Raw genomic sequence first — 12922 nt, forward strand, 5'->3', positions numbered from 1 at the left:
TGTGCTTTACTGTGGAACTGACAAATTAGGTCCGCAGTACATGAGCCTGTGTTAGGGCGCAGTAAATTAATTAACTCTGCTATAGGATAGTACTGTCCAGGACAAGTACTATCCCACAGTGGAGTAATTACATGTACTGAAATGCATGTGCAGGTGGTGGCTGGGGCACAAGGGTGCTACAGTGCAGGGGCTGCCTGCTGGCCATCCCTGCACTGTATTGCCTTGAGCCCCAACCAGCCCCTTTGCAGGACATTGAGCCGGGTTGGAGCAGCCCTGGGCTGGCATGCTGATGAACGTAGTCCTCACAAGGCGTAGTAAACTGGTATTTTATATGGCATTGGTGTTTTGTACAGGGTTTCAGATATTGGCAGGGACTGGAATCAGAATTACAGAAACTACAAAAATAAAAGGAAAAGAGAGAGACCAATTTCCAGCCTAATCAATATTAGGAAGGACTGCCAATACTGGGGGAAAAAACCTTTCCTTAAATTATTCGCTGTTGCTACTTTACTGAAGAAAGTACTTATTCATACAGAACAACTGCAACCTCAGATTTCCTCATTTCTAATGTGTGAATATATTTATAGTGTTTACAATCAAAGTTGCAACATTTCAAGTTTTCATAGTTGTTAGGGGTTGGAAGGAGGGACCTTACAGATCATCGGGTCCAGCCCCCCTGCACTTGGGCAGGAAAGACTGTTGGGTTCAAATGGTCCCAGCAAGATGGGCATCAGTATGTTTTTTGAAGATTGCCAGGGTGGATGACTGTACCACTTCTGGGAGGAGCCTATTCCAAACCAGAAGTGGTACAGTCATCCACCCTGATAATTTCCTGCTTCTGGGTTGTAATGCCCCAGCTTGGATCTGAGGTGGGCCAGCACTTGGACCCAGATGTTGCTGCCACCGTTGCACCGAGCACCTGGCCGGTATCAGGGGGCTTTGTCAGGGGAACACCACACAAGCCTCCTAGCTCCACAGGCCAGCTCCAGTAGTTTTAAAAGACCTTGTTTGAGGACTCTTGCCCTAGAATGTAATCATTGCCTTCACTATGAAAAATATGAAGAAAATATATTTGTCCATACACTGATCTCTCTTAAGTTGTGGGATAGCTCAATTCCCAAGTAGAACTGTGTGCATAATTTAAGCGAGTTGAAATGTTTGGGAAAATGCATTTTGAGTTGATGCAAAACAAAACAGAAAACCCCAGTTTTATCAGTGAAATGAAAAACAAATTGAATTTCCTTAAAGTGAAAATTCTGTTTGACTTGGAAGCAAAATGTTTCATTTTGAGGTTTTTCCCCCCACCTTTTTTCAATTAAATTTAGCCATGCTGGTTCAGAATCAGTGTTTGGAAATGAAAAATCAAATACCTCATTTTGAAAATGTCAACAAAAAGCTTTCTGCCTTCACCAAGACTCCCCCCACCACCACTACCACCATTTTTTTTCAGCTGAAATTATTGGGTCTATCCAACACACATTTTCATCAACCAGAGAGTGCATTTTATTCATGAATAAGCTTTTGATTTGAAACATTTCACCCAGCTCTTCTCCCAAGCCACCTGTGAGTATAATACAGGGTTCAATCGTCCATGGGCAGAGTTGTTTAATAGATGACATCAAAATCTTTTCTATCTTTGTTGTCTATGATTTGTGAAAGACAGGTATTTTATTAGTGTGAAGTGTCAGGTGTTTATTGGTAGGAATGCTAGAATATCCTTACATTTATTTCTTTCCTTTCATGATGTCTGGAAAATGCTGAACAATGAATAAGAATATATATGTAAAGAATGGGAAATCAGTGTTAAGAGATGCAGAATGAAATTTAGATAGATGTGACAGCATTAATAAAAATTTCACACTTTAGGCTCCAGAGAGAACAGGCAATGTATGCACCCGGTAATGTGTTATATTGTCTGTTTGTGTTTTAGATATTTGAGTGGTGGTATTTTCGCAAGTATGGGACATCCTTCATTGAGCAGGTCTCCGTGAGTCACTTGCGCCCTCTGCTGGGTGGGGTGGACAATAACTCTCCCAACAACTCTAACACAAGCAATGGGGACTCTGATTCAAACCGACAAAGTGTTTCAGGTAAGATGATTTCTTTTGTCTGCCGCAAAGTTAGCTGTGAATGTCACTTTTCTTCCCCTTCTTCTAATGGAAAAAAGTACTAGCTTTTTATTACATTTCTACTATAGTAAAATGATCAAATAGAACCTCTACCTGTCCTGAACACAGTGCAGTACAGTACTCTGGTTGTTAATTGTTCATTCTTAACCATTACTGTAAGCTTTTATTGATGTAGAATCAGTGTACTGAGAAATTGAGGTGTGAATCAGTCAGAAAGCAAGTCAGCTAAGTAGCAAGTACAAGTAGCCAAGACAAGTACTATTAAGATCCACAGCATGTAAGAACATTTTAAATTTTTTTTATCATTAAATTGGATAAAACTGCCTGAAATAATATAGAAATTATTACTGTCCAGTTTTATGATTTAAAATTTGGGTATCTTGAGATCAGATAGTAGAAAGGAAAGTGAAATCAATCATATATCTGAGGAGAAGTTAATATCTTAGACCGGGGTACTGACACATGTACCAGAGTGTGAAACACGAGGGTATTTTGTTTGGCATGCATGCCTCAGGGTGTATGATGGGGAAGGGGCTAAAGCTGTGCTGCCCTAAGAAGGATCGGGCCCCTCATGGCTCCCCTGCCATCCAGCCGTGGCACTCCAATATCTTACAAGTCGAGGTTGCCAGTGTTTTTGGTACTCTGCCCAAAAATGTTGCTGACCCGTGTCTTAGACCATTACCAATTAAGGGACCTAGTTCTGAAAAGAACTAAAATCAATTAAACACTCTGTGGTTGCATCTACATGTGGGCTTAACTGTGCAGTAGACTAATTTGCTGCAGTGTAAAGCATCACAGTCTATATGTGCAATGCTATTAGACTGCAGGAAACTAATTTTCACTGCCATAAAACAGTGCTGTCAGGGACAGTACTATCTTATGGCAGGAAATATAACTGTTTCCAAAGGCGTGTGTAAAATTGACCCAGGTGTAAACTGAATTGCACCCAGGCAGCAGGGCCAGACCCCTGCCTGCTGGCGAACCACCACTCTTTGGGCACTCTAGTGCCCCAGCCAGCCTCTCTGCTGCCTGACACTATGCCTCAGAGCCTGGGATTGGCCACCCGAGGCTGCTGCCAGCCCAGAGCTGCTTTGCCCTGGCTCAAACTGCTGCAGTCCCGGGCACACGTGTATACACTGTGCCCAGGAGCTCTTAACTCTGGTGCGAACTGCTCCGGAGTTTATCATGCCACACTAATTGAAAGTGTAGATTCACCCTGTAACCATTAGACTAGCTTTGTGAAATTAGGCATGTGCCTTAAGTTTTTCCAGGATCAAGGCCTACTGGTATGGTACCTAAAAGGCATATTGAAACTAGGCCTGAATTAGCTGTGCATGCATGCACGCACATATGCATGTGCACACTCACTCACTCACCCCTGGCATTACCTCCCTGTATTTCCCTGGTAGGTCTGGAGGGATAAACAAAATGTTTATGCCTGCGACCCTAGCTCTACCAGCAATAAGGCATGATGGGATTTTATACTGAATCCCATAATCACATCTCCTGCCATACATGTGTAGCATGTCAGGATGCACAACTGTATGAATCCCAAGGTAGATTCCATTGTGCCTTTACCTGCACATGTAGAGGGGCCCTAATATCCTTTCTGACAGCCAAGATTTAGCGGGAGAGGTGGAACACACTCTGCTGTATGCTCTACCCTCCCAGCTGAGCCTTACAGCTTTGTAAGGCTACAGCCTCCTCAGAAGTTGGAGATGTGGCTCTGAATCCCTGCAAGCTGAAGAGGGCTTAGAACCCAGATCTCCTGCTTCCTAGGCAAGTCCTTTAACCATTAGGCTGTTATGAAAAGGTGGCCATTATGGCTATCCTTTTCCTCTCCTGCTGCACCGTCATGTTTTGAATGAAAGTAGCTGTGGCTGCTGTGTTTGGTATGTTTTGTTTGCTCTTAGTTATCTACAGTACTGAGTTCTTTAGAGGACTTAGCACTTCTACTTCTTAAGACCATTCAGAATTTACAAACCTAAGACACTCAGCTAAGATGCAAACAGTTCTGGGCATGTGCATTGTTAGGACTTCAGGGACTTAACAGACAATTTGCTGGAAACGTCAGACACCTACAGCCGCTTAAGCACGAAGCAATTAGACAGTGGGTTTGTGGATCAGTTACTTGGACTTACATGGTTCATTATGACCTAGTTTGTACTTCAGGCACCAAAGGGTTTTTTGTTTTGTTTTGGAATTGGCTGAGAAGTATTTGATATAATTAATTGTCCCTTCCTAAAACACATATAGTGGGATTGTTTGGGTTGTGTTTGCATAAGTCAATGCCAGATATTTTCACATTTATTTCAGAAGCCTCTGATAAATTGTACAAATCTTTTCTATGTCATTTCAAAGAATAAGCAATTAGTTTTTATTTTTCTTTAAACAACTGCTTAGTGCAAAGAGTAGACTCTCAAATCACAGGAAGATCTGAAGATTATCTATCTGCCTTTGCATTATATTATTTTAGCTTAAAGTAAACAGTTCTGAGTTACCATTTGATTCTGATGCAAGTGCTGTGGTTTGTAACAGCTTAGGCCTAAGCCTTAGGGGTTCATTTTGTTCTTGACTCTGGCACTAATTTGATTTGTGCTTTATGTCAAGCCAGGCTGCAAGAGATCCTTGTTTAGTAGTGCCTAATTTGAGCTATTTTGGGCCTGTTTTTCTCTCTTTTGCTGGGCACCCACAGCACCATTAACTTCTGTAGGAGCCAAATCTTTGGTGTACACATCTCTGTACATCTAAAAAAGTAAAGCCTTCCAATGTTGCTCATAGCTAATAATATAGCAACTCTGTATATACCTGCCATGTGTGAAATGCTTTGAAATACTTTTCAGGCACAAAAGTGTGTTTATTTTTTTTGTTCTCAAATAAAGACTATGATTATGTACCGGCATTCATTTCCACCAAAACTTCCATCCTAGAAATGATTCTGGGAGAAGGAGCCATCCAGGTATTCAGCTTGAAACCACCTCTTCTCCCCTTCTCCTTGCCCTTCCCATGACCGGTGATCCTGGTCTGGGGAAAGTGTGAGGAGCAGCAGCTGCTTCAGTTCTCCTGTTCCCAGGGGCACTGGAGTAGCACAGCAACCGCGACCCAGGGTCCAGTGGGACTTTGGTGTGAGGAGTGGGCAGGGGCTTGCAGCACTGCTCGCTTGGCTTGGCTCCTGGTGCCTGGGAACTGAGCAGACTGAGCAACGAGGCAAAGCACCCCTTCACTTCTTGCACCATAGATCCCAATGTAAGGAGCTGGCAGAGAGCAGCAGATGGCTGCTCCTCCCGTTCCCTCCCAGTCTCCTGGAAGGATGGGAGCAGTCACCCTCCATACCTTGTCTAGACCAGGGTGCCTCGGTCTTCAGAAAACACTCAGGAACCTTTTCCCAGCACTGAACACCTCCTGGTTCCAGGAGGAATCAAGTGGTAAAGAAGTGTACAGGCATTCATTCTCCCAGATAAACTCTCCCAGCAGCAACGTCTACCAAGTGGGAGATGGGTTACTTTTCTCCCAGAACAGCCATTTTTGTTCTGGGAGAAACAGTATGAACATCTGTAAACTCGTCCTTTCTACTGGGTGAGCTGCAATTCTCCTGGTAGAAATATAAGGGTTCTATGTGGCCTATGGGCATGGACAGGTGGAATATTTCTTGTGTTCTGAATGCCTTTCAAGAGCTCTAAAAATGAGGATTCAGAAAACACAAAGCAATAAAGTGCTGTAAATCAACCTGAATTGCTTCAAATTTGACCCCAGATGAAACCACATTGATGTACTTGATGATAAGTTTATACCCTTTGTTATCAGAAAAGAAACAAGCACTATAGTGAGGAAAAGAAGGTTTGTGAGCAGAATGAGAGTCGTGTTACACCACTGTCATAGATTTAAATCATGAGGACTTCATTTTTGGGAGGTTCTGAACTTATTAACCTACCTTGTCTCCAGATGGACATGTGAGTACACAACATTTCTGAAAATCAAGGCACCTCATCAATTTAAAATGGGATTGATACTTCCCCATTTTTGGGGGTGTTCTAAGGATGAATGAATCATTGCTTCTGAAGTGATCGCTGATCAGTTATTTCAGCGACAGGTACCATATAAGAATATAGACAAAATATGGGGGAGGCCCAGTTTATTCTCTGTCTTGGAAACTGTAGAGGAATTGGATTTTGAAAGGACAAAAATACTAAGGTTAATGCTTCTCAGACTCAATGAAATACTTCACATCTCTAAATGAAGTTATATCTTTATTTAGATAAGTGTGAAGCTTTTCAAGAAGTGTAGCTATTTTTTAAGAAATCAGCAAAGTCATTTACATTTATAGAGCTGTTTTGGCTCGGCTTTGCTGTTCAACTTTGTATTTTAATTCTAGAAACCGGTTTAACTCTCACTGGGTTTATTGTGCCTGTTTCAATTGTGATTTAATTATTTGTCTCCTGTAAGCTCTAAAAATATATCAAAACTAAAGAAGTGAGAAAAATGTGAAAATAAACAAACTGCATAACTGAGGAGGGGCATCTGTTTGGAGCCTGGTACATTAACTGGGTCAGTAACTTCCATCATGTTTCTTGTTAATTCTTTATAAAGCACATATTTCATCCCTGTTCATCAAAAACTGTTGTTTAGTTCACAAGTAAATGAGTTTCATGGCTTCAGCAATCTTGCTTTCCACCAGATCAGTAAGCGTCAACTAGTGCGCCTTGGGGTGCTGTGAAATCCTTTTAAGGGTGTGGGGGGGCATGCAATATTAACCCTTTTACATGTGGAAAAACCTATATGATTCACAAGCTAAACCCAGAGATTTACAATAGGAATCCATAGGGTCAAAAATATTCTGACCACATTCTATTGAACTCCTCTTGAGTCTAGCAGAATTGCTCTATTATATTTCTGTAGTCAAAAAATGGGTGACAGTTACAAGCTGGGATTTTCCAAGATGTGCCTTGGATCAAAAACAGTTGAAAACTGAAGCACTAAATGTTGTATACGGTATGAGGTCTTCAAATAGCAGAGCAAACTGCCTGCTGACCTTCCCATCTGAGGAAAGTGAAAAGACTTGAATAGCTGCAGTATGTTGTGCCATGGATAAAGTGCAGCTTATCAGGGTACATAGGAAAACTATTGACATACTTGCCTGTGTGCATCAGTACTTTCAATCTCAGTTCAGTTCTGAAGGATATACTTCATTTTAAAATAGGAAATGGGTATTTTGACTAAAGAGACACACTCTGGCTTAGAGTTTTGATGTTAGGAAACAGCTGGAGGAACTCTTGATTTTCAATGTGTGTGATAGATCCTGAAAATTGTTTTAAAAAGCCATTCTACAAGAGAACCAGGAAGACTTCCAAAAAAAGCTGGGGAGAGTATACTGAGGGGGGCACAGTTGATTAGGGAGGGACCACACAGCTAGTTGTTAGAAATATGGCTTTTATTGGCCAAACAATACAAGGGATCTCATTGATTCAAAAAGTGCAAACAAAAGGTGAAAAAAGGGGCAGTAGAGTTCTGACCATGTACCAAAATGGCCGTTTAAAGCAGTGAGTATGGCAAGGAGTGATCAATAGTACAGGGATGGATGGGCAAGCAAGGCAGGAGCCCTGGGTGCTGCCTACTGGAGGAGGGTGCCGGAATAGAATCATGGATGCCTTCCCTTCCTCCCATCCCCTGCTTCCCTTGCCCTTCTGGGTCCAGCCTGGGCAGGAAGCAGCAGTAGCAGCTTCTTGTTAGTCAGTGAAGGGCACTCTGAGAAATGTAGATTTGTGGAATGGCAGAGGCCACTGCTGCTGGGGAGAGATGTCATCCTGTTTTGTTGATGTTGAAAATAGGAGTTTTTTGCGTGGTCGACATGGGCATCAGCTGTAAAAACATGAGCTGACATCTCCCCTCAACAGCAGAGAACTTCAGCTGCTGCTCCTGGACACTGCATGCTACTGGAGTGTGAGAAGGTAGAGAGAGGGAAGAGGAGGGGGACTGCCCCATGTGCAGTCCTGGTCAGTTTTGCCTCTGGGAGTGATGCAGCATGGGTTACTTGGAGGAACAACCAAACCTGTATTATGGAAAATTTGATGTGCACACATAACATTGACCTGGTTCACAGTGAGCTGTTCCAAATGAAGGCTTGTTTTTAACCATTCCAGGCATCTTTAAACCAGTTTATAGTACACCTGTCTGCTTCAGGTTTAAACTGCATTTAAGCCAGTCTAAATGTTTTATACCTTAACACACCTTTTTCTCTTTCTTATATCCCCAGTTGAGTGCGTTGGCTTCTTGTGTACTCAAGGATCAATCCTCATAACTTTAAATCTAGATGATAAAGCAAAAAGAATGACATCACAGTCATCAAGTTAGTGGGCATGTCTATACATGCATTTAATTCAAAACAGTAAACTCTGGCACATATTGCCAGAGCAGCCCTGGCTCGCAGGAGGCCCAGGGGGTCAGCCTGTTAGCCCGTGGCTGCTCTGACCCAGCTCAACATGTTGCAGTAGGGCTGGCTGGGGCTTGAGGGTGCAGGTCTAGCTGGCAGACATCCCCTGCATTGAAGCACCCTCGCTCCAACCTAGCTCAACATGTTGTGGACAAGCTGGCTGGTGCATTGAAACTCCAGCCAGCCCTATCAGTGTCTAAACATGCATTGCTGTGCAGTAAATAACTCCGCAGTAGGTTAGTACTTGTATTTAAAAGTACTGTCGGATGGTAGAGTTTATTAGTTTACTGCAGCCTAATAGGGCCGCATGTGTCGAAGCAGAGACTTTATTGTGGTACTAATTAGGTAGCTCCTCAGTAAACATCTTGTGTAGGTGCACCCACTGTTAACTGTTTCTGTTTGCAGTCAGAATAACCAGAACATTTAATGACACATCTGACATTAGCTCATTGCCATCATCATTTAGACATAGAATAAAATAGGTCATAAGTCCTAATGGCCTTCAGGATACCATGGCTAAGACACGCGAGTTCCTGTAATCCATGGCTCCCAACAGAATGATGTAGTTGGTATTGTATCTGGGTGCCCTTGATTACACAGTCCATTTCCAACTGGCTGGACTGGATGTAACCTTCAGCATGAGAGCAGAGCAAGGCTTGAATTCACGCGTCACAGATACGCTGTAAATGCTGTGCTGTGTCACTTTGTACATGGATATGGAAGCAGTTATTTGTTCATGGTGTTGTTTTCATTGCAGCAAGGTGCAGTATTTTGCTACTAGAATATAATACTGAGATGAATTTATTTTTTTTCAAAAAGAGAAATTGTTTTATGCACCTTCCAGTGCATTTATGTTTACTTTCTTGTTTTCCAAAAGAAAGTTTACTTTCTTTTTTTTCCTTGTCCACCTGACTTTCCTTAGAAGTCCAGATGTGTTGGATTTCAGCTATTTAAAATAAAGCAGAAATCCACTACTCCATAACCATATTCATATCTGAGTGCTTCTGCCATTATTTGTCAGACCTCACTTGGGCTCTGGGCCAGGGAAGATCTCTCTGAATCTTAAAGAAAGGACACCAGTAAGAAGACAAGTAAAGACTTAATATAATCTTGCTGCCTTAAGGGGCCCACTGCCCTGATCTGGGAGAGGTCAGCAGTAGGGATGCAAAAGTTAAACTATTAATCATTTAACTAATAAGCCCAGTGGTAATCTGTTAGTTTACCAGTTATTGTTTAATGTGGTGCAGGGAGCCAGTGTGGAAGGTGGGGAAGGGAAGCCACATAGTGTCTCAGCAGGAATGGGAAGGTGGCAGGGCACATAGAAGAGAGGGAGGGAGGGGGAAGGAAGGGGGATCTAGTACCCAGAGCCTATGAGTTTTTAAAAAGGAAAACAGCAGGTGGCCTAATGACTTGATATTTACATCCTCAGCACAGAATTTGATGCGGAGAATTCTTTACCCATGGTTTTTCCTTACCAAATTTGTTATTTTTGCCATAACAAGACTTAAAATGCCTTCTTTGTGCTATCTAATGTATGAACTGATCCTCTGAGAACCTACTACTCCCTGTGATGATTTCACACATAGCCACATGAGAACATTTTTCTCCCTGCCCTTCCCCCCCCACACCTGATAAGCCTGTAATATAGCAAAGGGGGAAAGACTTGCTCATGAAAAAAGAGCACTGCTTAACTCCCATTCTTTATATTACATATACTTCTTACTATGACATGATGACTGTCATGGGACTGTATTAATCCTCAGGTCTATGTTATAAGGTGTCCAAGATAGTATGTTGTTGACTTATCATCCCGCTGTAGTTTTTTTTTCAGTGAGATCTTGCTGAATGATACATTGTCTTTGAAATTCCCTTGCATAAAATTTCCAGGTTAACATTTTGTAATGGAAAGTAGCCTGACCAAATGTCTGAGACACCACACTGCTGGCAAAATGAAGCATGATGAATTATTTCAGTGACTTGGATGTCATATTGTACAATGAAAGGTAGCAAAACAACCTGCTACCATCCCCGAATCTTTGGTTATAAATGTTGAAAATGACACCAGCATCAAGCCCATTATGTAAATCAGGAATAACTGCACTGAAGTCAAGGGAATTATTCTGATGTAAAACTTGTGTGAGTGAAATCGGAATCCGGCTTTTGTATGTGGAGATTTTAGGAATTCATTCTACACATCCTGTAAACTCTGATCTAAATTAAGTTATTGTTATACATTTTCTGGTATGCGCCTTTCCTGTGAGATGGATTTGGATATGGGTGGACAGAAATTCTCTTTTAATTTTATTTTTATAAGAGGACCAAGCTGTATGAAACTTCTTTCATGCTCCCAAGCCTTTGACACTAGCTTTCCTCTGCCAATAATCCTAGCATCTCTTTTCAGTCCTGGGGCGATTGGTGCCCATGATTTTTTTTTCTCCTTCAGAAACTGAGGAGAAATTGAAACAGGCAAGTGTAGTCCAGAATTTTACAATAGTAAGAAGACAGTGAAGTTTTCTTGTAGAAACAACAAGGCTACAAGACCAAGTTAATTCTAGGTTTTTCAACACACTAATCGCAGATCTGATCCCACTCACTCCACATTATGGTAAAAGTGAATCCTGGCATTAGTCAAAATTATCTTTTAATTTGACACTTGGAGCTTCATTAAGAGTCTGTTTTGTATGATACCATTTGTTAACAATAAATTATAATGAAATTATTGTTTGAAAGGAATAATAGGCAGAAAATCAAGCTGCAGATAAATTGACCTATTTTGATTTTTATGTTTGGATTCATGGGAAATAAAGCTGACTTGTTATAGAATAATTGATGTGTCTGCTAAAGTTAAACATTCAGTTGTAATTTTGCAACAATTTATTAATATGTATTTTTGCTTATCATTGTGACAGAATGCAAAGTCTGGCGAAATCCATTAAACCTTTTCAGAGGAGCTGAGTATAACCGGTAGGTGTTTTGCCATGCAGATATAGTATTAGATTAGAAACTGCCCCTTCTTTTGTTCAGTAAGAGTTGTGGTGAGGTGCACAGAGATACTATAGAAAATAACTTTTGAGGCTCAAGGCAGACATTATTAGATTCTCCTCCCCTGCCCATCACAAAGTCTTTTATTCTTGTATTTTACAAACTTACAAGCTTATTAGCCCACTTTAAGCACCTGTAAAGTACCAAGATAACCCTGCCAGATCAGGACTAAATAGAGTTAATTGCCATTTAAACTACATGTGCTGCACCTGTTTTGATGCAAGTCATGCCTGGAACAGTCAGACCCTGGATAATTCCGGCATTTGTTTTCAGCCTGCATTATCAGTTATGCCCCAAGTTTTCAGCCTGCATTATCTATTCTGTAAATGTTTATGAATGGGAAGGAATTTAAATCCATTTTCATGAGTTCATTCACATTGTTAGAGCAGCTACACGTTTTTAACATACCCAATATTTCTTAACAGCAAATTCAAATTGATTTTAGCTGAGTGGGTTGTACCTAGTCATGTAGGGTTTTTCCGATATGAGTATGTACTTTTCTGATTGGTTCTTTTCACAATACCAATTAACCTATGTATAACCCTCTATTATTTTGAAGATATTATGGTAATGTAATGTCGGGAGCAATTATACATTAATTGCGAGTGGTTTTAGATGAGCTAGTAGGTCAATTCCATGTCTAACTTCCAGCATTCTCCTTTTTCTGCAAATGTATAATTTCATTTAATTTGTTGGTACCTTGCAGGTATACATGGGTGACAGGAAGAGAACCTTTGACTTACTATGATATGAATCTTTCAGCACAGGATCATCAAACATTCTTTACGTGTGACACGGATCACTTACGACCTGCAGATGCCAGTAAGCAAATGAACTCCTGCCAGGAGGGTAATGGAAGTTTTAGACTTGGGTTAACAATGAAATTTGTCCCATATGATCAGCTCTCTGGGGCCTCTGGCACACATTACTGTTATGGTGTGATTAAGGTATTAACAGTGCCATAAATAGTAATTGTTTTACGCATACAGCGAATTCGTGGCATCATAAAGTGGCAAACCAGGCATAAAGATAGACCGCAAAATATGCTGAACATTTTTGTAGCTCGTTTGTATGGTGCCATAAACCCAGGACTGAGGCCAATTGTCAGGTGATTGTTGGCCCTTGGTCTCCAACTGGCCCCAAGGCTGTCCAGGGTTGGGGAAACAAACAGCTGACTGCCCTATTTCATTGGGGCTGAGGGCCAATAATCAGCTGATTGTCAGCCCGGGGCCTGGGTCTTGAACTGTCCCAGGTCTGGAACCACCTCTGGGCTGCTGGCAGCCTTGGGTCAGGAACACAGCTGCCTCCTCTCCACTCTGAAGTT

The 12922-nt window shown here is 41.6% G+C and overlaps 1 protein-coding gene across 5 annotated transcripts in view; it reads left to right on the plus strand.

The window, feature by feature from the left end:
• ST7 (suppression of tumorigenicity 7) overlaps positions 1–12922 on the plus strand; it is a 208765-nt gene that overhangs the window by 105163 nt on the left and 90680 nt on the right. For 3 of the 5 annotated variants that reach the window (XM_019543419.1, XM_019543417.1, XM_019543415.1), the window contains exons 3-5: positions 1931–2090; positions 11466–11520; positions 12305–12447. In XM_019543419.1, the coding sequence (XP_019398964.1) occupies positions 1931–2090; positions 11466–11520; positions 12305–12447 (358 nt within the window). The remainder of the gene's footprint in view (positions 1–1930; positions 2091–11465; positions 11521–12304; positions 12448–12922) is intronic. The other 2 variants (XM_019543420.1, XM_019543418.1) reach the window with 1 other exon arrangement.

The sequence above is a fragment of the Crocodylus porosus genome, unplaced genomic scaffold (genome assembly GCF_001723895.1).
Source record: "Crocodylus porosus isolate Cpor-Errol unplaced genomic scaffold, CroPor_comp1, whole genome shotgun sequence".
Classification (NCBI taxonomy): domain Eukaryota; kingdom Metazoa; phylum Chordata; order Crocodylia; family Crocodylidae; genus Crocodylus; species Crocodylus porosus.